The sequence below is a fragment of the Scyliorhinus torazame genome, chromosome 13 (assembly GCF_047496885.1).
Source record: "Scyliorhinus torazame isolate Kashiwa2021f chromosome 13, sScyTor2.1, whole genome shotgun sequence".
NCBI classification, from domain to species: Eukaryota; Metazoa; Chordata; class Chondrichthyes; order Carcharhiniformes; family Scyliorhinidae; genus Scyliorhinus; species Scyliorhinus torazame.
Window position 1 is genome coordinate 7,404,292 of NC_092719.1, and position 24,873 is coordinate 7,429,164.

General features: G+C 48.1%; 1 protein-coding gene across 3 annotated transcripts in view; it reads right to left on the minus strand.

Annotated features, from left to right (window-relative positions):
• Window positions 1-24,873, minus strand: part of dhtkd1 (dehydrogenase E1 and transketolase domain containing 1) — a 68,964-nt gene that overhangs the window by 39,047 nt on the left and 5,044 nt on the right. The window contains exons 1-5 of one of the 3 annotated variants that reach the window (XM_072471006.1): window positions 24,141-24,412; window positions 14,098-14,253; window positions 10,976-11,187; window positions 2,963-3,157; window positions 830-1,099 (exon numbers count right to left, since the gene is read on the minus strand). In XM_072471006.1, coding sequence (XP_072327107.1) covers window positions 830-1,099; window positions 2,963-3,157; window positions 10,976-11,187; window positions 14,098-14,253; window positions 24,141-24,309 — 1,002 coding nt within the window. In that variant the 5' untranslated portion in view covers window positions 24,310-24,412. Of the gene's footprint in view, window positions 1-829; window positions 1,100-2,962; window positions 3,158-10,975; window positions 11,188-14,097; window positions 14,254-22,453; window positions 22,553-24,140; window positions 24,413-24,873 lie in introns of those variants that run through there. The other 2 variants (XM_072471007.1, XM_072471008.1) reach the window with 2 other exon arrangements.

Here is a 24,873-nt window from a genome sequence, read left to right on the forward strand (position 1 = left end):
ACCGAGGAGCTGAAGCGCAAGTGGGAGGAGGAGCTGGGAGGAGAGATAGATGGTCCAAGGGCGGACGCGTTGAGTAGAGTCAACGCGTCTGTAACATGTGCCAGGCTCAGCCTGATAAAATTTAAGGTCGTTCACCGGGCTCACATGACAGTGCCCGGATGAGCAGATTCTTTGGGGTGGAAGACAGGTGTGCAAAATGTGCGGGAGGACCAGCGAACCATGTCCACATGTTCTGGGCATGTCCGAAGCTTAGGGGATTTTGGCAGGGGTTTGCAGGCGTCATGTCCACGGTGTTAAAAACAAGGGTGGCGCTGAGTCCAGAGGTGGCGATTTTCAGGGTGTCGGAAGATCCGAGAATCCAGAAGGAGAAAGAGGCAGACGTTCTGGCCTTTGCTTCCCTGGTAGCCCGGAGACGGATACTATTAGCTTGGAGGGACTCAAAGCCCCCGAAGTCGGGGACCTGGCTATCGGACATGGCTAGCTTTCTCTGTTTGGAAAAAAAATCAAGTTCGCTTTGAGAGGGTCACTGTTAGGGTTCGCCCGGAGGTGGCAACCGTTCGTCGACTTCTTCGCAGAAAATTAATGGTCAGCAGAAGGGGGTGGGGTTAGTTTAGCTTAGAGTAGGGGGTTAATAAAGGTGGGACCTGTAAGGAAGGGTGACGGCCTTTGCACTGTTTATAGTTTAACGTACATTGTTTATTTTCTTGTTGTTACAATACCAAATATACCTCAAAAAAATGTTTATAAAAAAATAATAAGTGCTAGCATATAGCATTTCCTGGCATTTCATTCCATTGGCGAGTACACATGGCACATGTCCATTCCTGACCTGCACACAAACAGCTTTGTCCCCTGGCTGTGCCGTGCTGCTCGGTGAATAATCCCCATCCTGACGAGACTGCTGCCTTCCGCGTGTCTTCCCCACAGCAACTGGGTTAATGGCCTCCAGGTGGGAAGGGTTGGGCAGCATGGTGACATGCAGTGGCCTGTCACAACCAAAGTCCATGTCCAGGGAGGACGTAAGATGAGATAGGACGTCTCCAATGCTCGGGGAATTGTCGGGGAACTCGCTCAGCCCACGCATTTTACGGAACATCAACTGGAAGCAAATTCAGAAAGATTTCTCAGCACTCAATAATGCAGCAGCGAACTGAAACGTATCCAAATTTAATGGCATGCCACATTTCGAGGCACGGAGATTAGAGTACAAAACAGCAAAGTTTACTCTTGTAAATACCATAGTAAAATCACATCAGCAGCCTCTCAACCAGCAATGAATAAAAACATTGTAATAACAGCCGAAGGCAGCCCGAGATGACAGTAGCAAGAGCCATTATACCCAACTGCTTTTCGAGCAGCTGTGTCCAAAGTGGTTCTTCGGCCACTTGCAATTCTCAAGCCCCATGGGGTTATCCAGCTGTTTGTGCTGCCACGTCCGGAGGTGTGGTGACGCTCAGGTTAAATCACCACCAGTCAGCTGTCAAAGGGGTCTAGCGGGACCGTGGCAACATTTACTTTCACCGATATGTCCAGTTTGAATTTTGTGGATCGAAGTGCGAGAGCATAGCTTTAAGCATTGATGCATCATTTTTGGACACGTCCTAAATCAGAATCCAAGATGCGTCAGTGTTAGCAACTTGAGATATCCATAAATGACTGTCATGAACGCACGAGGCTCACGAGGACACACCCATCTTGCCGGATGCTTTATCCATCTGTTCTAGCCTGAACTTTAGAAAACATAAAACACAGTCAATGGGGGCGACTTGCAGCTTGCATTAGCCATCAGCGAGAATGGCGACGTGGGCAGAATGGCGATCCTCCCAAAGAAGATCTTGTTTTCCAATTTTTCCAGTCCCTTGCCGGTGACGTAACGAGGTCCACGCCCAGAAAAGGCGGGAACCTCATTTAATTACATTTTAATTTTCTTACCCAGCCCCCCTGCCACATGATTCCCCTCCTCATAGATTATCATAGAATTTACAGTGCAGAAGGAGGCCATTCGGCCCATCGAGTCTGCACCGGCTCTTGGAAAGAGCACCCCACCCAAGGTCAACACCTCCACCCTCTCCCCATAACCCAGTAACCCCACCCAACACCAAGGGCAATTTTGGACACGAAGGGCAATTTATCATGGCCAATCCACCTAACCTGCACATCTTTGGACTGTGGGAGGAAACCGGAGCAACCGGAGGAAACCCACGCAGACACGAGGAGGATATGCAGACTCTGCACAGACAGTGACCCAAGCCGAAATCGAACCTGGGACCCTGGAGCTGTGAAGCAATTGTGCTATCCACAATGCTACCGTGCTGCCTAACGCCTCACTGAATAGTCATAGTCACCGCGATGCAGGATGCTGGCAAGGTGGGAGAGGGCTGGTGGTGGCATATGTGGAGGGAGCCTTGGGCCCAGTGGGGACTAGAGGAGGTTTATTTATTTTCTGTGATCAGGGCACCTCGATCTCTATGGCACCGACCTCACTGCCTCTATCAGGCCCCGCCCCGCCACAGTGACAGCATAAACCACGGTCCCTGAATTTCCTTTCCGCACCGCAGAGAAGTGCAAAACCTGGACTAAAAATTTGGCGATGCAGCTGCAGAGCTACATAGTAATAATAAGAATCTTTCTTAGTGTCACAAGTCGGCTTACATTAACACTGCAATGAAGATACTGTGAAAAGCCCCTGGTCACCACACTCCGGCGCCTGTTCGGGTACACGGGAGAGAGAATTCACAATGTCCAATTCACGCCGGGTTTCAGTCAGAGCCTGGCACCATGAAAAGTTATGGGAAAAATTCTGCCCAATGCCTGAACTTCAGTTCAACATCTCATCCGGTTCCAGTGGATACTGAGGACCCAGACAAAGTCGTACAAACTAAAATCAAATCTAGGCATTTTTCTCAATCTTACTTCACACATTTCAGTCATGTTGTTGGGAATTGGTGAATTCTTGTCTTACCTCAGGAGGAAATTGCAGGAGTCCAGTCAACAGGTTGAGTCGGCCTCGGTGAGGCATTCCCAGTACCACGTCAGTCAAACCACTGAATGCTGCCAATCGGAACAGTTCATGGAAGAATCCCATCATACTTTCTGCGCCCTCACCACCGTAACGTTTTACGGTGGAAAACTTAGTGGCCAAGAAGCAATCAAATTCCTGGTGAATAAAACACAAAGTCATTAATTAGGCGATTTATCATATTTTAATGTCCCAGGGTTACATAGGAAAAAGAGTAGGCCATTTGGCCCCTCAGCCTGCTCCACCGTTTAATAAGATCATGACTGATCTGATAGTAATCTCAAATCTGTGACTTAGGTTAGGAAAGGTGGGCCATTTGAGACGCCAGGATATGGATGTCTTAGACCTGTTGCACGTTACCCCAGGCCCAGGTAAGTGTCACATCTCAGGGTTACAAGCCATGGCTGAACTCCACCAGTGAAGTTTTGGTGGTGCTGGTGAAGAGCTGGAGCCTCAAAGGACAACAGCTGCTGACAGCCAGTAGGATCAGTCGAAAAGAGGATTTATGTTTCCTTTAAGCACACAGGAGGATAGCAACAGGAAACCAGTTCACAGATTCCTTTCCCCGATTCCCCATTGAAATTGAAAATGGGAGCAACTGAAGAGGGAAGTGCAAGACCGCGAGGTGGGTTGAAATAAACAGAGTACTGTGGTGAACCACTGTAATAGGAGATGTAAGGTAGGACCTGCACTACAGGTTCGCCGGTAGCTCCTACCGGCTGGCTCCGTCCACGGAGAACTGTATAAATATGCATGACCTCCAGTGCCCTGCCATTTCGCCAGCTGCAGCAGGAGGCCACGCATCTGACTGTAATAAAGCCACAGTTGTATCCAACTTTAGTCTTTGTGCAATTGATCGTGCATCAATTTATTACAGTCAGATTTTCCGCAGAATTGATATCCGAATTAAGCCCGATCGCCTGCAGCTGGATCCGCACTCGCCCGACGCCAGGAAAGACATTACTCACTGGCTAGCATGTTTCGAGGCTTACATCAACGCAGCGGACCCCGCGCCAACGGAGGCTCAGAAGATAAATGTCCTGTACTCCAGACTGAGCTCCAGCGTGTTCCCGTTGATCCAAGACGCCACGACTTACACAAAAGCAATGGAACTCCTCAAAGAACACTACGCGCAGAAGGCGAACACGCTCTTCGCCAGGCATGTACTTGCCACCCGCTCGCAACTACCTGGTGAGTCCATCGAAGACTTCTGGCGGGCCCTAATCCCACTTGTCCGGGTCTGTGACTGTCAGGCCGTCACGGCCGCCAAACACGCGAATCACCTCATGCGTGATGCCTTCGTGACGGGGATTGCGTCGGACCGCATCCGAGAACGATTGCTGGAAGGGGCCACGCTCGAACTGGCGGAGACGAAAACCTTGGCGCTCTCCATGACGGTTGCATCCCGTAACATACAATCGTACCTCTCCCGCCGCGCTGCCCACCCTTCTACCCCTTCCTACCCCTCCTGCACCCCGCCAACGACCTCCTCAGCCGGGGCCCTGCCTTCGCAATACGCCTGCGCCACACGCCGATCCACGCACCCCGGAGGTCCCCGCTGCTACTTCTGCGGTCAGCAGAAGCACCCCCGCCAACACTGCCCGGCCCGCACTGCCGTTTGTAACGCCTGCCGTAAAAAGGGCCACTTCGCGGCTGTGTGCCAGGCCTGCGCTGTCGCTGCGATCGCGCCCCACTATCGCCCCCTCCCCCATGCCAGACGCACAATGGGAGCCGCCATCTTCTTCTCCCGGGTCCACGTGTGACCAATGGGCACCGCCATCTTGTCCCCCTTCGGCCACGTGCGCCCCGTGGGCGCCGCCATCTTATCCCGACCTCGCAATGTGCGTACCATGGGCGCCGCCATCTTCGTTCCCCACAGGGTTCCCGGACATCCCGACATTGGAACCGCACCCGCTCGCCACCCGAAGCATCCGATTGCTACCCGCAGCTCGCTTTCATGAAGTTGAACAAATATCGCCCGCACAACATGGCCACCGCGTCGACGACGGTTAAAATCAACGGCCACGCGACCTCCTGCCTGCTGGACTCCGGGAGCACCAAAAGCTTCGTTCACCCAGATACAGTAAGGCGCTGCTCCCTCGCGGTCCACCCTGCCAATCAAAGGATCTCCCTAGCATCCGGATCCCACTCCGTCCCGATCCAAGGCTTTTGTACAGTCACCCTCACGGTCCAGGGTGTAGAATTTAGTAACTTCCGCCTCTAGGTCCTTCCTAATCTCTGCGCTGCACTCCGGTTGGACCTGGACATCCAGTGCAACCTTCAGAGCCTCACCCTCAAATTCGGCGGGCCCTTACCCCCCCCCTTACCGTTTGCGGCCTCGCGACCCTCAAAGTCGATCCCCCCTCCCTTTTTGCCAATCTAACTGCAGATTGCAAGCCCATTGCCACTAGGAGCAGACGGTACAGCACCCAGAAAAAAGACCTTCATCAGGTCCGAAGTCCAGCGGCTGCTTAAGGAGGGTATAATCGAGGCCAGCAACAGCCCCTGGAGAGCCCAAGTGGTAGTGGTTAAAACTGGGGAGAAACACAGGATGGTCATGGACTACAACCAGACCATCAATCGGTACACGCAGCTCGACGCGTACACCCTCCCACACATAGCTGATATGGTCAATCAGATTGCACAGTACCAGGTCTTCTCAACAATTGACCTGAAATCCGCCTACCACCAGCTCCCCATCCGGAAGTCGGACCGGCCATACACGGCCTTCGAGGCGGACGGTCGCCTCTACCACTTCCTTAGGGTCCATTTCGGTGTCACAAATGGGGTCTGGGTCTTCCAAAGAGAGATGGACCGAATGGTCGACCAGTACGGTTTGCGGGCCACCTTTCCGTACTTAGATAACGTCACCATCTGCGGCCATGACCAGCAGGACCACGATGCCAACCTCGATAAATTCCTCCGCACTGCCACTCTTCTCTTTGTTGTAGCTCAGGTTGAGAAGTGTGTGTTCAGCACGACCCGGTTAGCCATTCTCAGCTATATAGTCCAAAACGGACTTCTCGGGCCCGACCCCGACCGCATGTGCCCCCTCATGGAACTTCCCCTCCCCCACTGACCCAAGGCCCTCAAACGCTGCCTGGGATTCTTTTCCTACTACGCTCTGTGGGTCCCAAACTATGCGGACAAGGCCCGCCCACTCAATTCCCCCTCGCGGCAGAGGCACAACACGCTTTCGCCCGCATCAGAGCAGACATGGCCAAGGCCGGGATGCGCGCAGTGGACGAGTCACTGCCTTTTCAAGTAGAAAGCGATGCTTCAGACGTCGCCCTTGCCGCCACTCTAAACCAGGCAGGCAGACCCGTGGCATTCTTTTCCCGCACCCTTCATGCCTCTGAAATTCGACACTCATCCGTCGAAAAGGAGGCCCATCCTATCGTTGAAGCTGTGAGGCATTGGAGGCATTACCTGGCCGGTAAGAGATTCACTCTCCTTATGGACTAACGGTCGGTAGCCTTCATGTTCAATAACACACAGCGGGGCAAGATCAAAAATGATAAAAATCTTGCGGTTGAGCAACAAGCTCTCCACCTATAATTACGAGATCTTGTATCGCCCCGGTAAACTCAACAAGCCCCCAGACGCCCTCTCCCGAGGTATATGTGCCAGCGCACAAGTGGACCAACTCCGGGCCCTACACGACAGCCTTTGTCATCCAGGGGTCACTCGATTGTACCATCTGGTCAAAGCTCGCAATCTGTCCTACTCCGTCGAGGAAGGACAGTCACCAGGGACTGCCAGGTCTGTGCGGAGTGCAAGCCGCACTTCTACCGGCCAGACTGTGTGCGCCTGGTCAAGGCTTCACGCCCCTTTAACGCCTCAGCGTGGATTACAAAGGGCCCCTCCCCTCCACCGACCGTAACACGTACACTCTCAGTGTGGTCGATGAATACTCCAGATTCCCCTTCGCCATCCCATGCCCCGATATGACGTCTGCCACCGTCATCAAGGCCCTCAGCACCATCTTCGCTCTGTTCGGTTTCCCTGCCTACATTCACAGTGACAGGGGATCCTCATTCATGAGCGATGAGCTGCGTCAGTTCCTGCTCAGCAGGGGTATAGCCTCCAGCAGGACGACCAGCTACAACCCCCAGGGGAACGGGCAAGTAGAACGGGAGAATGGGACGGTTTGGAGGGCCGTCCAGCTGGCCCTACGGTCCAGGAACCTCCCAGTCTCTCGCTGACAGGAAGTCCTGACTGACGCTCTACACTCCATCCGGTCACTATTGTGCACCGCCACTAATAACACACCCCATGAACGTGTTTTTACCTTCCCCAGGAAGTCCACATCCGGGGTGTCGCTCCAGATTTGGCTCGCTGCTCCAGGACCGGTCCTTCTCCGTAGGCACGTCCGACCCCACAAGGTGGACCCCTTGGTGGAGAGGGTTCACCTGCTACACGCCAACCCTCAATATGCCTACGTTGAGTTCCCCGACGGCTGCCAAGATACTTCCACCCCAACACCCCCCCCCCACCAATGTGCCCCCACCCCCCAGCCAATATTGACCCCACCAGAGCACCCCCCCCCCTCTCCCGTTTTCCGCACAAGAGGACGTCTGCACGCTCCCGGATTTCCCCGAAGACTGGCCAGCATCAGCACCGCCACCACCACCATCGGTGCCACCTCCACCACCGCCAGACCCGACTTCGCCGCCACGGTTACGCCGCTCCCAACGAAGCACCAAAGCACTGGACCGGCTGAACCTATGACGGACTCTGGACCGTCAACATGGACTTTTCTTTCCCTACCACTGTACATAATTGCACTAATTGCATATAGTTTCACGTCACCTCCGCCGGACTCATTTTTAACAGGGGGTGAATGTGGTGAACCACTGTAATAGGAGACGTAAGGTAGGACCTGCATTACAGGTTCGCCGGTAGCTCCTGCTGACTGGCTCCGCCCACGGAGAACTGTATAAATATGCATGACCTCCAGTGCCCTGCCATTTCGCCAGCTGCAGCAGGAGGCCACGCACCTGACTGTAATAAAGCCACAGTTGTACCCAACTTTAGTCTTTGTGCAATTGATCGTGCATCAAGTACCTGCCCACCTCTCCACTTGTCCCACCCACAAGGAGATGGATGTACAGCACCACAGATGTGTACAATTACTCAAACAATAGAACATAGCCGGGTATGAGTCCACCATTCATTATGGACAGGATATCTACAATACCCTCCGCCTTGCGGATGCTCCACAGCCGCCATTCCAGCTCTGAAACTCAGGCTTCCAGGAGCTGCAGTTGGAGACACTTCCTGCAAACATGATGGTCCTGGGATCTGGAAACGTTCCTGGTCCCCCACATGGAGCAAGAAGAGCAGACCACGGTGTGGAGCTCCGCTGACGTGCCTTACCCTTTAAAATTAAATGTATCCTTTTAATATCAAATAATATTAACTAATATAAACTAATATTAAGCAACGCTCTTCTTTTCTGCTCTTTGTTATTATAAAATCTATAAACCCCTTCAACAATCAGCTCTTTTGATTTCCTGGTTCCGCTTTCAGATTTGCTTTATCCTTTATCCTCCAAGCTCCTATCTATTATCTTTTTCACTTGTTTAAGTTACAACTATTTAGACACAGTCCCTAATATCAGTGACTCACCCACCAAACAGCTTACCGCTTTCCTGTGACATCCCTGATGATTTTGTTTCTTCCTGCTCAACTTCTAACACTGTTCAATATCCCACGGTTATCTTGAATTGTAAAAATAACCCTGGTTTCTATCCTCTCCTGTAAACACAGTCTTCTTAAAGCCCTATCCCCCTCCTCCACCCTCACCAATAATGCTTATGACCTCCTTTAGTCACTAAAACCAATACCATCCAATCAGCCGTCAGTGCCACGTCCCTTCCTTCTGCGAGCTCACTGGCTGAAGCTTCCTGTAAAGCTACCACCCCTCCTGCCATAGCCCCGAGTTCAATTCGCTCTAGTTTCTCTCTCATCTCCCCTCATGCTCTCTCAGAGCTCATCTGTACCATGAGACCCACCTCCTGTTCCCTCAATCCTATTCCCATTAAACTGATTACCCAACTTCCCCTCCTGGTCTCCGTGTTGGCTGATATTTAAAATGGTCCTCGCTTCTCCTTTACATCAACGTTCATCACCCCTCCCCTCAAAAACCCTTGTCCTCCACCATCCTTACAAAACTACTCTCCCATCTCCAGCCTCTCTTCCCTTTCCAAGGCCTGCTGCCTCATATCCGTGTCCATCCTTTCTGGAACTCCTTCTTTGAATTCCTCTAATCTGCCCCATCATAATACCGGAACAGTTATTATCAAAGTCTCAAATGACATTGTACGCGACTATGATATCCCTTCTCGTCCTTCTTGACTGGTCTACGACCTTTGACATGCTTGACCACAGCACACTCCTCCAACACCTCCATATCACACTGTCATCCAGCTGGTTCAAACCCCTCTTACAGAGTTCCAATCTTATCTGATCGTGGCCAAACTAAATCACATGCAACGGTTTCTCTTCCCAGTCCCACACCGTTACCTCTGGTATCCTCCAAGAATCTGTCCTTGGCCCCCCCCTCTTATTTCTCATCTACTGCTGCCCCTCAGCAACTTCATTTTATCTTAGTTTTCACACCTGTATGTTGAAACCCCGCTCTAATTCACCAACACCTTTCTCAACTCCTCCACCGTTGCTAAACTATGACTGCTTACCCAACATTCAGTACCGGATGAACAGAAATTTCATCCAACCAAATGTTTGGACCCTGCTCCAGGCCCTAGCTAGCGACTCCCAATCCTCTCCCTGACAACTGTTTGAGACTAAATCAGTCTGTTGCCAACCTTGATGTCGTATCTGTCCATGAGATGAGATTCTGACCAGATATTTGTGTCATTACCAAGACTACCTATTTCCACGTCTGTAACATCAACCGACCTCACCTGTGTCCCAGCTAATCTTCTGTTGAAACGCTCATTCATGCCTTTGTTACGTCCAGACTCAACTATTCTGATGCTCTCCTGGCTGGTGTGCCATTCCGGATACTTGGAATCTTAACTTGCAAAGGTCCCATTCACCCATCATCCCTGCACTCATTGACCATTTAAGCAATGCCTCAATTCTTCAACAACCGTCCTCATTTTCAAATCCCTTTATGGCCTCACACCTCGCTATCTCGGTAATCCCCTCCAGTCCCACTGCCCACAAGATATCTGAAGTATCCCCCATTTTGATTGCTACCCCAATGGTGGCTTTTCCTTCAGTTGCCGAGGCCGTAAGATTTTAAAGTCACTCTCTAAACCTCTCTCCCTCTCTATTGTGCTTTCCTCCTCTAATACACTCCTTAAAACCTACCTCTTTGACCAAGTTTTGGATCATTTAACGTAACATCCCCTCACGTAGCTGAGTGTCAGGTTGTTTTACAATTGCTCTTGAAGAAGCTTGGGCCGCTTTATTACATTTGTATAGCACCTCTTAACGTACGTTGATGCTTTCAAAACCTTTTCAATTGGTCAAGGACTTTTCTCAAAAGCTACATTAGGGAGGGAGAGGGGAAGGGGCATGGCTGGGACGAGGATGCGTTTCTGCAAGGGAATTACCAACTTTCCAATTTTTGTGATCCTGGTGCAAACACTGAAGAAGAAAACTTCTTGCATCGTTGTTAGCAAAACTATCTTATTACACGGTGTTTGCTTTGATCAAGTGAAAGATTGCAGTCCTTTCAGAAACTTTTACAATATCAGTTTTCAAAGAAATTTTTGTGATAACGCATTAAAGCGAACTCTAATGTATTTTAGCAGTCTAAGTACCCGACTGGAAATACCTGGCAAGTGTGGCCGGCCCTGAGAAAATGATAAGGCCCAAGTCAATGTGCTACATGACTTGCAGAAATCGCTCATTTATTCTTGTTCATTTCCACCCCCAACTCCTCTTATCCATTTTTCCATTCAGTTCGAACACACCTATTACCTGAGACTCCAGCATCAGCTTTGCTAAATGTCTCTTCTCTTCTGGGGTTAACGTTTCTTGCTTTGCTTGCTCAAATCTCTGAGCAAACCATTCCCTCTCTACCATGGTCTCCAGTTGGCCAATCTCAACAGATATATGCCCGGAGTAAGTCTGCTCCAAATAGGCCAACACCTCTTCCAAGGTGGCTTCCTCCTTCCTGAAGTTCAACACTCCTGAAAAGCAATTGTAATATATTTCTTTAATATTTATTTCTGGTCTCCATTGGCCCTCACCCCTCAACGTTAAGGATTATCCGCTTTCACATGGCATCACGGAATGTTCCCACTTGAAAATTTCCCATGAGGTTGTCCGCACCCAGAATTCAAAGTCCAAGGCAGCTGAATGGAAACTTGACCCCGTCACGGGGAAGCAGTGAGTGGGCAAACAAATCTCACCAGTTTTACCTTTTCCATTGAGGTCATTTTGGTTACAATATATATCACAATATTCAAGCCATGATAAACGTATGAGACTCGCTTAGGTTTTGGACACTCCTGGGAGCAGACAGTGAGTGGGCATGAGAAACCTACTAACCATATACCAGGAGTGAATTAAAACACAGGCAGCAGGGTTTAGGATGACTTCAGGTTTATGAAGGGTGGAATGTGGGAGATCAGCCAGGAGGAGTGCATTTGGGTAGTCGAGACGACAGGGAATGAAGGCACAAATGAGGGTTTCAGCAGCAGATGATCTGGAGTGGGGAAAGATCGCATGGGTGGAAGCTCACCTTGGATTCAAAGGCGAAACCAAGGTTACAAATAGATTGGCGTAATCTCAGACTACTTACTCTAAGACTGCTCGGGAGAGAGAATGGCAAAGAAATAGACAGAAGAGATGCTTAGTGGGCATATTAATGTGGGTAAACATGTACAGCGGGTAAACATGTACAGCAATCCACAGAGCGTCAGACATTACTGGTGTCAAGATCACGAATACAACTGCACTGGAGTCACTTTAATAACAAACCCGACACACAGGCAGCTCAATGGGAAAAGTAACACAAATGAAAACTAAATATTTCATGTTTTTCAACTTTCCTTTGCAAGTTTAAAAACAGGAAGGTGCCTTTATCACATTTGTAGAAACCAGTGAAGATTCACTTCCTCAGACAGTATTTTGTGTGTTCTTTCTGAGAAGAAGGAAAGTTAGTTCGATTTGCTCTCTTGTTCCCTCCTCTTTCCTGAAGGCGTTGATGTATTTATCCATTATTGGCCCACGGACGCCCGCACCCTCCTCCGGTGTATCATCCAAGTCATCATTGTTCATACATAAACCTCAACAGGGAATATTAATGGGCTGTTCATCTGCATATGGCGACCTCTGTCAATGCCTTTGCAGGTGTAATTCAAGCAGGTTGTTGGGTAACCGTCATGAGCAGGAATCTTTCAATCCCAAGTTTAACTGTGGGACTCAAACTGGCCTCAGTACCTACAAATTACTTGGATCTGAAGGGACAGAGAATCAATGTGCCTGTGTCATTGCCCTGCAATCCAGCCAGTTGCTAGGAGGTGGTTTGCAACAGCAAGGGTTGATGTTGGATGGCAGAGATTGCTGACGCAGAAGATCAATTATCGTGAGATTGCATTCTGACGTGACAGCACACTGTACCAGTCCGCAAGGTTACAGGTTCAAAGATAATAAGGTGCATTGCAATTGGCAAGGTCACTGAATAATCAGTGTTCACACATGGCATTGGGTAGTAATGGAATCTGTAGTAAATCATAGAATTTACAGTAGGAGGCCATTCGGCCCATCAAGTCTGCAACTGCCCCTGGAAAGAGCACCCTACCCAAGCCCACTCCTTCACCCTATCCCCACCACCCAGTAACCCCACCTAACTTTTTGGACACCAAGGGGCAATTTAGCCCGGCCAATCCACCTAACCTGCACATCTTTGGACTGTGGGAAACCGGAGCACCCGGAGGAAACCCACACAGACACGGGGAGAACGTGCAAACCCCACACAGACAGTCACCTGAGACTGGAATTGAACCCGGGACCCTGGAGCTGTGAGGCAGCAGTGCTAACCACTGTGCTACCGTGCCACCCAAAAACTTCCATTATGCCAAAAAAAAAAGTTTAGCTTCTCAGATAGCTCCCCTGAATCTTTGCTCAATGCCATTACAAAACAGAATTGCCGCCTGTGGATCAGCTTAGGCTGACTTAACCTTATATTATTTTCGATCCTTTCTCTTAAAAGCCCATCATTTTCTAATCAGCAATTGAGGATGATGAATCTGTTGAGTCTGAGAATGAGCGATAAAGGAATAAAAACAAAAGTAAAAAGGGCTATTCAGCTTATCAAATGCATCCCCAATCCCCCAGTTTAGGAGCTAGGTAATGACAATAATTTATTTAAAATGTTTAATGTATTTGCCACAAAGAATGCTATGATTGCCTTCTAAGATTTGTGTAAAAAAATAAATGTCAATCTAAACTTCATATCCTATTGTCCGGATTCACCTCAAAGCAATATTTTATGTTAATTTTTTCTCTACTACTTAATACTTTAAAGGGGTTCACAACTTCCCCTACTGTGTCGCTTAACTCTTCGAAACTTTCCTCATAACTCATTTACTTTAAATAGTTCTTTCTTATTTCTCTTGATGCCAATGTATTGTCCAACTTACGCACAACATCGCGGGCGGCACGGTGTCGCAGTGGTCAGCACTGCTGTCGCTCTGTGCTGACGACCCGGGTTCAATCCTGGCCCCGGGTCACTATCCGTGTGGAGTTTGCACATTCTCCCCATGTCTGTATGGGTCTCACCCCCCCCAAAACCCAAAGATGTGCAGGGGAGGTAGATTGACCACACTAAATTGCCCCTTAATTGGGAAAACAAATTGGGTGCTCTACATAATTTTTTTTTTATTTAAATAAAAAAAAACTTATGTACAACATCGGAGATGTGTAATGCAAAACACGTACACCGACTTTCAGGGAATCATGGGTATGTGTCTGTCACACTACATTCAAGTTATCTCCAGTCTTGGGTAAAACATGTAAACTATCACGCTTCTGCAATCCCGGCTGTATCCAGGTGGAAAAGGGGAGACATTTCTCTAACAAAAGTAGACACTTACCTTTTGTGCGGAACAGGTCGTGACCTTGAAGTGCTTCAGTTAAAACCTGGATTTCAGGAATCATCTCAATCACATCTTGATTCAATGGGTTGATTTTAGCAGCTTTGTGGCCATGTTCGCGATAGGCAGTCACTAGCCGTACTAAACCATGGTCAACTGGAGAATGAAAAAGAATTACACGGATATTCTCATTATCATTAATGCCAGACAATGCAACAACGAGGGATGCAGTGACGCAGTGGTATTGTCGCTGGACTAGTAATCCAGAGACCCAGGGTAACACTAGGGCCTGGGTTCGAATCCCGCCATGGCAGATGGTGAAATTTGAATTCAATTAAAATCTGGAGTATTAAAAAAGTCTAACCGAATGATTTTATCATCAATTTAATTTGGGAGCCAACCTATTGCCGTAAAAACCCAGCTGGTTCACTAATGTCCTTTCGGGAAGGAAATCTGCCATCCTTATGCAGTCTGGCCTCCATGTGACTCCAGATCCACAGCAATGGGGTTGGTAGTTAAATGTCCTCGGGGATGGGCAATAAATGCTGACCCAGCCAGCGACGTCCACATCCCATGAACGTATTTTTAAAAAAAGTTGTTCACATGCTCAAACGTGACTGTTTCATTAACGCAGCAGCTTCAGGAGGTCTCATGTATAAATAGGAATTTCTAAAATGGCCAATGTTTTGCTAACACTGCCAAATGCCTCAGTTCTACCTGCAATTGCATTTGAATTTCTGGACTGTGGTCTTCTGGCCTTTTTCCTGTGAAGCTCAACACAAGCTTGAGAAATCGTAGTCCATCTTTCTACTTGGAGTTTGACTGTTAATGTCGAGTTCAACAACTTCAGATCTTAACCACAGCTCCCATGTTGTCTCCATCGGTAAGATGAACAAACTAGTGTTTCCATGGATGGAGGAGGGAGGGGGTTTGTGCCCATCACCTGATGACTTTTCAGAATCCTGGGGCAACAATCTGCTTCATTCACTCCGTATAGCAGGAACGTCCATATTTTCACCATTCTGTGCTTAGATATTCCTCCTAAACTCCTTATTTGATCTGGTAGGGGCTGAAATTGATGAACACACTTATACCTTCTTGTTCCAGACTGAGCCACAAATGGAAGCAGCGTTGAAAAAAACACAGTAAAGCCTGGGAACTAATTGTACTAGTTTGTTTGATGATAGGTAGACTATCATCTGTACATAGTAGGAGTAGTTCATCATCTGTATGTGTATTATAAGTTAATTGTTTTACTGTTGTAGTTCTAGCATCCGACCAGCAGGTGGGACGAGTATGCAGTCCCGGGACCCGGACGCACCATGCGTTCCATCAGAAGGTGTTTGTAAGGAGTTGATAGCGGTCGTAGATTAGAGTAGCTCTGTAGTATCTTGGTGTAAGTTAGTGTTAGACATTTATTTCCAACTGCATTCATCTTCGACATTTTAGCCACCACCTTCGAGAAAAAAAACAACCCTTGGCCACTTCAATCTCAGAAATATTTGCACCCGCTCAATTCTGGTGACATTCCTGGACAGTAGATTTTTCCTATACTTTACCCAGTGCTTCAATATAACGTTTGTGGCATGGAGGTCAGAAATACATGCAGTAATCAAAACTGTGGCCTACCCCAGGTTCTGCATAAATTTACTATAAGTGCCCAGCTTTTGTGTTCGATTCCTCTAGAAATTAACTCCAGTGGTTTTTGTTGTTGTTGCAGGATTTAAAAGCCTCACCAACTAATGATTAAAATGTCCACTCATCGGCTCCAACGCACTCCTCCCTGATGAGCTCAACACATTCTATGCCCGCTTTGAGCAAGAGGTCAGCGAGAGCGAGCCCTCCACCCCAGAAGCCGCGGATGAACTTGTATCGGAGATCACCACTGCAGACTCAGAGCAGCCTTCTCGAAGGTCAATCCATGGAAAGCCACTGGCCCGGATGGGGTATTCAGCTGGCGGGGGTATTCGCAGACATCTTCAACCTCTCTTTACAACAATCTAAGGTCCATATCTGCTTCAAGAAGACGACCATCATCCCTGTACCAAAAAAAAGTCAAGCAGCGTGCCTTAATGACTATCATCCAGTGGCTCTGACATCCATCATCATGAAGTGCTTCGAAAGGTTAGTCATGGCACGAATCAACTCCAGCCTCCCGGATTGCCTTGATCCATTATAGTTCGCCTACCGCTGCAACAGGTCCACAGCAGAAGCCATCTCCTTGGCCCTGCACTCTACCCTGGAACACCTAGATAACAAAGACACCTATGTCAGACTTCTATTTAATCGACCATCTCAGCCTTCAACACCATCATTCCTACGAAACTCATCTCCAAACTCCGTGGCCTTGGCCTCGGCTCCTCTCTCTGCGACTGGATCCTGAACTTTCTAACCCACAGGTCACAATCAGTAAAGATAGGCAACAACACCTCCTCCACGATCATCCTCAACACCGGTGCCCCACGAGGCTGTGTCCTCAGCCCCCTACTATACTTCTTATATACTTTTGACTGTGTCTGTCGATTTTCAAATTTGCTGATGACACCACCGTAGTGGGTCGGATTTCAAACAATGACGAGACAGAGTACAGAAATGAGATAGAGAATCTGGTGAACTGGTGCGACGACAATCTCTCCCTCAATGCCAACAAAATGAAGGAGATTGTCATCATCTTCAGGAAGCATAGTGGAGAACATGCCCCTGTCTACATCAATGGGAACGAAGTAGAAAGGGTCGAGAGCTTCAAGTTTTTAGGTGTACAGATCACCAACAGCTTGTCCTGGTCCCCCCCATGCTGACACTATAGTTAAGAAACGACTCTACTTTCTCAGAAGACTAAGGAAATTTGGCATGTCAGCTACGACCCTCGCCACCTCTACAGCTGCACCATAGAAAGCATTCTTTCTGGTTGTATCACAGCTTGGTATGGAGCCTGCTCTGCCCAAGACTGCAGGAAACTACAAAAGGTCGTGAATGTAGCCCGGTCCATCACTCAAACCAGCCTCCCATCCATTGACTCTATCTATAATTCCCGCTGCCTCAGAAAGGCAGCCAGCATAATTAAGGACCCCACGCACCCCGGACATACTCTCTTCCATCTTCTTGTGTCAGGAAAAAGATACCAAAGTTTGAGGTCACGTACCAACCGACTCAAGAACAGCTTCTTCCCTACTGCCATCAGGCTTTTGAATGGACCTACCTCGTATTAAGTTGATCTTTTCTCTATACCTTGCTATAACTGTAACATTATATTCTGCAGCCTCTCCTTCCTTCCCTATGTACGGTATGCATTGTTTGTACAGCATGCAAGAAACAATACTTTTCACTGTATACTGATACATGTGACAATAATAAATCAAATCAAAAACTTGGCACAAGAATGCGGTGGGGGCAAAATTCGAAACACTTGCAAATTAGGAAGTTACACATTTACACTTTGTCTCTTTCTTGAGACACTGAAAAATTAAGTTGCCTAATTTTCAAACAACTCTAACATGCCGATAAAGTGCAGGCGGCTTCAGTAACTGAGGAATTGCAAATGGGGTTGAATATTGCGCAGTCGTCATCAGCGAACATCCCCACTTCTGACCTTATGATGGAAGGAAGGTCATTGGTGAAACAGCTGAAGATGGGTGAGCCTAGGACACAGCCCTGAGGAACTCCTGTAGTGATAGAAACCCTACAGAGTAGGTGGACGACATTCGGCCCATCGAATCTACACTGACCCCCCCCACTCCCCGAAAGAGCACCCCAACCAGGTCCATTCCCCCACCCTATCCCTGAAACCCCATCTAACCTTTGGACACCCATGGGCAATTTAGTACGGCCAGTGCACCTAACCCGTACATCTATGGACTGTGGGAGGGAGGAAACCCATGCAGACACGGGGCGAATGTACAAACTCCACACAGACAGTAATCCGAGGCTGGAATTGAACCCGAGTCCCAGGTGCTGTGAGGCAGCAGTGCTAATCACTGTGCCATCGCGTCGCCTCTGATGTCCTGGAGTTGAGGTGATTCGCCTCAAACAACCACAGCCATCTTCCTTTGTGCTAGGTATGACTCCAACCAGTAGAAAGTTTTCACCCTTATTCCCATCGACTCCAGTTTCGTAAGATTCCTTGATGCCACACTCGGTCAAATGGTGCCTAGGTGTCAAGGGCAGTCAGTCTCATCTCACCTCTGGAGTTCAGCTCTTTTGTCCATGTTTGGCTGTAATGCGACCAGGAGCTGAGTGACCCTGGCAAAACCCAGACTGAGCAGCAGTGACCAGGTTATTGCGAAGCAATTGCCGCTTGTTAGTATTGGATTTGTTCTGCTTTTTGTGGACAGGACATACGGAAGCAATTTTCCACATTGCCAGGTAGATGTCAGTTTTTTAGCTGTACTGGAATAACTTGGCTACGGGCACAGCAAGTTCTGGAGCACAAATCTTTAGTACTCTTGGCAGAATGTTTTCAGGGCCAATTGCCTTTACAGCATCCAATGCTTTCTGCCATTTCTTGAAATCACATGGAGTGAACTGAATTGGCTGAAGACTGGGACCTCGGGAGGAGGCAGAGATTGGATCATTCACTTGGCATTTCTTGCAAACACTTCAGCCTCGTCTCTTGCATTGATGTTCTGGGAACCCTCAATAGAGCCTCCTCCTCTAGGGCAGTGATTTTCACGCGGGGGTGGGTCGCAGGATGGGGTAGAATGGGTCGCCAAAAGAATCCCCAAAGATTACCTGACCTTGGTTACCGTTTTCTCTCTAGTAAATTGTCACTGCAGTAAAGTGTATGAATACACAAAGCTGATGTAGAAGCCGGTGCCGTGGACTTCCTTGCCTCTCTGGGCCAGAGTGTAGGTGGGCAGTTTGCAGTCAGAGATCTGTAAAATTCTCTTTGGGTAGCATTTCCTGCTCCTGTGTTCAGCATCAGGATACGTATTATTTCTTGAGTTCAGTGTATCACTTACAAACCCCATGCGTCTTTTATCATTCTCTCAGTTAACCTAGACATACAGCCTCCTCCAGCCCTACAAGCCCCTATGTCCATTCCTTCCACTTCTGAATTGTCTCTCCACACCTGGGGCTCTTGTCCTTCAAGGACGCTTCTTTTTTTCATCACCGTCCCCACCACTATCCACCCACTCTTCCCAGGTCCTCGTCCCCAAGCATCCGTCTCTGCCGTGTGGCTACATGGGCTCCATCAGCTGAATCGGTTCTTCTCCCGAAGAGCTTTTGCATCTACCTTTATCGGGGCTTGAATTGTTCACCAAGGATGGCATTAGCTGGCGACTATACTACACTCGTACACAGGAGCCGGTAAAATGTTGCAGGTGTATGGAATGGAATATGTCTACACGTTTTGCATACTGGTCAGCTGAGCTGTGCCCAACATTGTTTTTTTAAGCATGTTTTCAGTCTGTTGCATAATTACCTTGGAAACAGGACTGACAGGGGTCCATTGACATTCCGTCTGACCGTGTTTTTCGTTCAAACAGTTAGGGCTCCAGTTTCTGAAGTTGAAGTTTTGAGTTTCATTTCCTATCCGAGGTCGTGTTCGGTTTTGAACGGGTGAACATGACATTGTTAAAAACTGCAATATTGAGCCCGTTAATCTTTCCAGTGTTTACATGCAATTTTCCAAATGCTAACAATTGGTTGAAGAAATAAAATAATCCTGAGTTACATCCTTTAGCAAGGTGTCAGGGTGGAGCTGTCGTTTAAGGTGAAACAGCTGCTCACTTTACAAATTCACACTCAATAGTGCCAACAATGAGTGTGACGTTTTTAAAAAGTATTTATGGAGAACCTTTTGTGAATGTGGCATGGGTCGCGACAGCCGGCTTTTCCGTAAATGTGGGTCGCTGGAAAATAAGTTTGAATAACGCTTCTCTCGTGAGTTATTGAATTGTCTACCACCATTCACAACCGGATGTAGCAGGAATACAGAGCTTTGCGCTGTCTTTTGCATGCAACTTAAGCTGGTTGGCATGCAAGTAGTCCTATGTTGTAGCCTCAGGAGGTTGACACCTCATTTTTGCCGATGCCTGGTGCCCTTCACTGAACCAGGGTTGATACCTCAACTTAGTGGTAGAGTGGGGGATGTGCCAGGAACTTAGGTTACAGATTGTGATTGAGCCCAATTCTGCTGCTGCTGATGGCCCACAGTGCCTCATGGATACCCAGTTTTGAGTTGCTAGATCTGTTTGAAGTCTATCCCATTTCGAACGGTGGTAGTGCCACACAACACGATGGAGGATATATTCAATGTGAAGATGGAACTTTGGCTCCACAAGGACTGTGCAGTAGTCATTCTGACCAATACGGTCATGGACAGTGGCAACACATAGATTGGTGCTGTCAACATTAAGTGTGCTTTTCCCTTATTTCCATTTCCTCACCACGTGCCGCAGTCCCAGACTAGTAGCTAAGACCTTTAGGACACAGCAAGCTCGGTCTGTGGTGGTGCTACCAAGCCAGTCTTAGTGATGTATACTGAAGTCCCCCACCCAGAGTACATTCTGTGCCCTTGCCACCCTCAGTGTTTCTTCCAAGTGGTGTTTAACATGGAGGAGTACGGATTCATCAGCTGAGGTGGATGGTAGGTGATAGCCAGCAGGCATGTCTGACCTGATGCCATGAGTCCCAAGTCAATGTTGAGAACTCCCAGGGCAATTCCCTCTGAACTGTATAGCACTATGTGTTGCCACCTCTGGTTGGTCTGTCCTATAGGTGGGACAGGAATTACCCAGGGATGATGACGGTCATGTCTCTAAGGTATGATTCCGTGAGTATGACTAGTCTGTGAGCTAGCTCTCTCAATTCAGGCAAAGACTCTCAGATGTTAGCAAGCATGATTTGCCGTTGTCGTTTCCGGTGCCTAGGTCGATGCCTGATGGTCCATCCAGTTTAATCATACTGTTTATTAATGTCACAATTAGGCTTACTTTAACACTGCAATGAACTGCAAATGAAGTTACTATGAAAATCCCCCAGTCACCACACTCCGGCACCTGTTCTGATACACAGAGGGAGAATTCAGAATGTCCAATTCACCGAACAAGCACATCTCTCCGGTCTTGTGGGAGGAAACCGGAGCACCCGGAGAAAACCCACGCAGACACGGGGAAAACGTACAGACTCAGCACGGACAGTGACCCAAGCCGGGAATCGACTTTGTACAACTGCGTTGTTCACGAGAAAATTTCTGAGGGGATTTCAGAGTCAACCACATTGCTGTGGGTCTAGACTTATTATGTAGGCCAGACCATGTAAGGACAGCAGATTTCCATCCTTAACGGGCCAGATGAGATTTTGTCACTATTATCAAGGCTGGCTTTTTTTCTCAAATCCCAGATTTATTATTTGAATTTAAATTCTACCAGCTGCCGTGCGGGATTCAAACCCTTGCCCCCAGAACATTAGATTGGGCCTCATGGGCCTCTGGAAGGCAGCACGGTGGCGCAGTGGGTTAGCCCTGTTGCCTCATGGCGCCAAGGCCCCAGGTTCGATCCCGGCTCTGGGTCACTGTCCGTGTGGAGTTTGCACATTCTCCCTGTGTTTGCGTGGGTTTCGCCCCCACAACCCAAAAGATGTGCAGGCTAGGTGGATTGGCCATGCTAAATTGCCCCTTAATTGGAAAAAATGAATTGGGTACTCTAAATTTATAAACAAAACAAAAAATTGGGCCTCTGGATCACTAGTTCAGTAACATTACCACTACATGAGACATTAAGGCTTGCCTGCCTTCAGATGTACGAATAGTGCCATCGGATCTTTTGCAAAGATAGAAAAATTCTCTGAATGTCATGGCCCACCTATCACCCAGATAATCATCAATGTGTCTGCCGGCTTCCCTGTGTATCTATAGTGCTTTGCAACACCTCATGATCAGGAAAAAAATTTTTGTCTTTAATGCCCAAGCCAAATTTGAATTTGTTTATTGTCGCCTGTACCAAGGTACAGAGAAAAGTATTTTTCTGCGAGAAGCTCAAACAGATCATTTAGTACATGAAAATAAAATAAAAGTATGATTATAAGAGATGTAAAAAGAGGATCTGTTTGGGAGAGCTCGCAGTCACAATGCTCCGTGCCATCTTGCTATTGAATGGGAGGAACACAGTTAATTTAAGTAGCTTCCTCTTTCGAACCTTTGGGAGGCTCTTATGATTTTCCATCAGTCTATTTTTAACTCACTCAAAGCTGCCCTGTTGTACAAGTCATTTTGTAACTTTCATTGCAACTTTCCTGTGACAGATTTTGTGTTCCTTCAGTTTTATAAATGGAAGTTGTTGTGTCCTACATGTCTCCTCCCCTAACCCCCCACCCCCACCCCCAAAAATGGGTAGTTTCAGGTAGGCCAGCTTACTTGGCGCAACAATTTTCATGCATGATCCTAGGGTACACGGGGCATCACAACCACTTCCAATCCTGTCCTTGCCCTACATGTAGATGAACCAGCATGGACCTACGGCCAATAAAACAGCAAAATGGGTTATTTTCTCCTCTCCTTGGGTCAGGCAGTGCAGAAGAAGGGCTGTGAAGCTGATACAAAAGCAAAATACTGCAGATGCTGGAAATAGTCAGCAGCCCAGGCAGCATCTGTGCAGAGAGTAATAGAGTGAACATTTCAGGTCAGTAATCCTTTATCAGAACATTCTGAACAACGAGAACTCTGAAGAAAGTTCTGAACGAACTGTGCTCCGAAGAAAGGTCAGCGATCTGAAACATTAAATCTGTTTCTCTCTCCACATTTACTATTGGACCTGCTGGGAATTTGCAGCGCTTTCTACTTTTGTGCTATGATGCTCTCCTGACAGAGATCAGGCAATTCTCAAATGATCAAAGATCAAACTATTTCTTCTGCTGAAGAAATCAGTAATTAAAAACTTTTAAGTAACCACACACAAATATCGGTCAAACACGTACACTATTGCTAGGCAGCCAGGAACTTTTTTCACTGTGGAGTTTAAGGTAAGATAGCAGTGTAAGGACAAGGCAAGGTAGCTGTGTCAGAGCCCATGTTTGTCTCAGTAGAAGAAGTTTGAGGAAGAAGGTGGAAGCTAAAATGGCCCATGCTTATGCAATAACATCTAGACAAGGCCTGTTCTGGCATCGCCAACGGGGCAAGTAATCCCCAGTTAGCAAAGTGGACAAAGGCAGTAAAACAGCAGTGTGGTGACAACTGGGAAGAGTAAGTGAGGAGAGCAGATAATTTCAGACTGTGGAATGAAAAATGCTTCGCTGAGTTATCCCACTGTATTAGATGGTGACGAAGAGACAATCTTGAACATTTGTTATAAATCAGAATAATGTCCTTTTAATATCATCAAGGACGCAACAAGCCCAATTATTTGCTCTGGGTCCTATAATCGTACAAAAAGGTATCGACAAACAGGCTTTAAACACCTTGCACTCACACAATACTCACTAAACTAGATCATGTATTATTGATCACACATCCTGGGGCCAGCACCCAATACGCTCATTGACAATCTAATTACTCCATATCCGTCTCTGACATTCTGCCAGCGAGGCTGCATTAGAAGTAGCAGCAGCTCAATTTCCAGCTGGTTAGTTTGGAAGGAAGGCGGAAGAAGGCGACAAAACCCTAGGGAGACAGACACAAACCACCCGTGACGACAACGAAAACAGCGACAATTTAAGGGGTAAAAAAAAAATCCCTGGCGAATAGGCAAACTCTTGCATTTCCAGTTGAAACGCGAGGAGCCAAGAGTGGTCAAGATGTGTGCTCTGGATGTGGAGCTTTTTAGAGAAAGCCCAGAGGCAGCCATTTGCAACATAAAGGGTAGTAATTCCAGGAACAGTATCGCAGCGATGGGCCAAGGCAACTTGCTGAGCTGTCACTTTGTTACCAAAAGTTCCGAAGTTTCCAATAAGTCTCGCTGACTTGTCACCGCTGGAGCTTCACAAATCCCTGCCGCTTGATCTTGCCATTGTTACATTGACAATGTTACAGTCAGACCGCCCACCAAAGAAACCCCCCCCCCCAACTATAATCCAGGGTTTAAAATGCGCGCACACACACCACTGACCTTGAGTTGGCTCTTGCTCCCTGGTTAATGCAGGGCCACTGTCACTCCTGGCAGGCTTGTGACCATAAACTCCCCGCTGGCTGCGGTACAGGCGCCTGGGGCCGAGTCTCCAGCCGCCCTCCATGGCTGCCCTGCCGGCCAACACCGAGTGGGAGAGAAACGCCAACATCCTCTCTTACCCCACTGCCCCTCGAGGTGCTGAACCCAGGCTGTTCAGGCAGACATGTGTCAATGGCTCACAAGAGGACGTCACCGCGCAGACCACACACCCACACCACCTCTTTCACTGTGATAGGTTACACTTTGTGGGAATCGACGCTGGCAAAAGCTGGCTCCTCCCAGACCTGCAGCTCTGGGAACTGCAGGCAAACAAGGAAGGAAGGATTGGATAATGTTCTTTCCCTGAAACAGGTCAACAGCAGCAGTGTTGCTTTGAGAGTCATTTTATTGAAGTGATCCTGTTTTCTTTTTAAATTTAGAGTACCCAATTCATTTTTTCCAATTAAGGGGCAATTTAGTGCGTTCAATCCACCTACTTTGCACATCTTCGTGTTTGCATGGGTTTCGCCCCCACAACCCAGGGAGAATGTGCAAACTCCACACAACAGTGACCCAGAGCCAGGATCGAACCTGGGATCTCGGCGCCGTGACTGTTTGTTTTCTTAACACGAGTACTTCCATAGCAGCAGATCGCTGACTGAGGCGAAAGAACATTTGTTTTAAAATGTCCTCT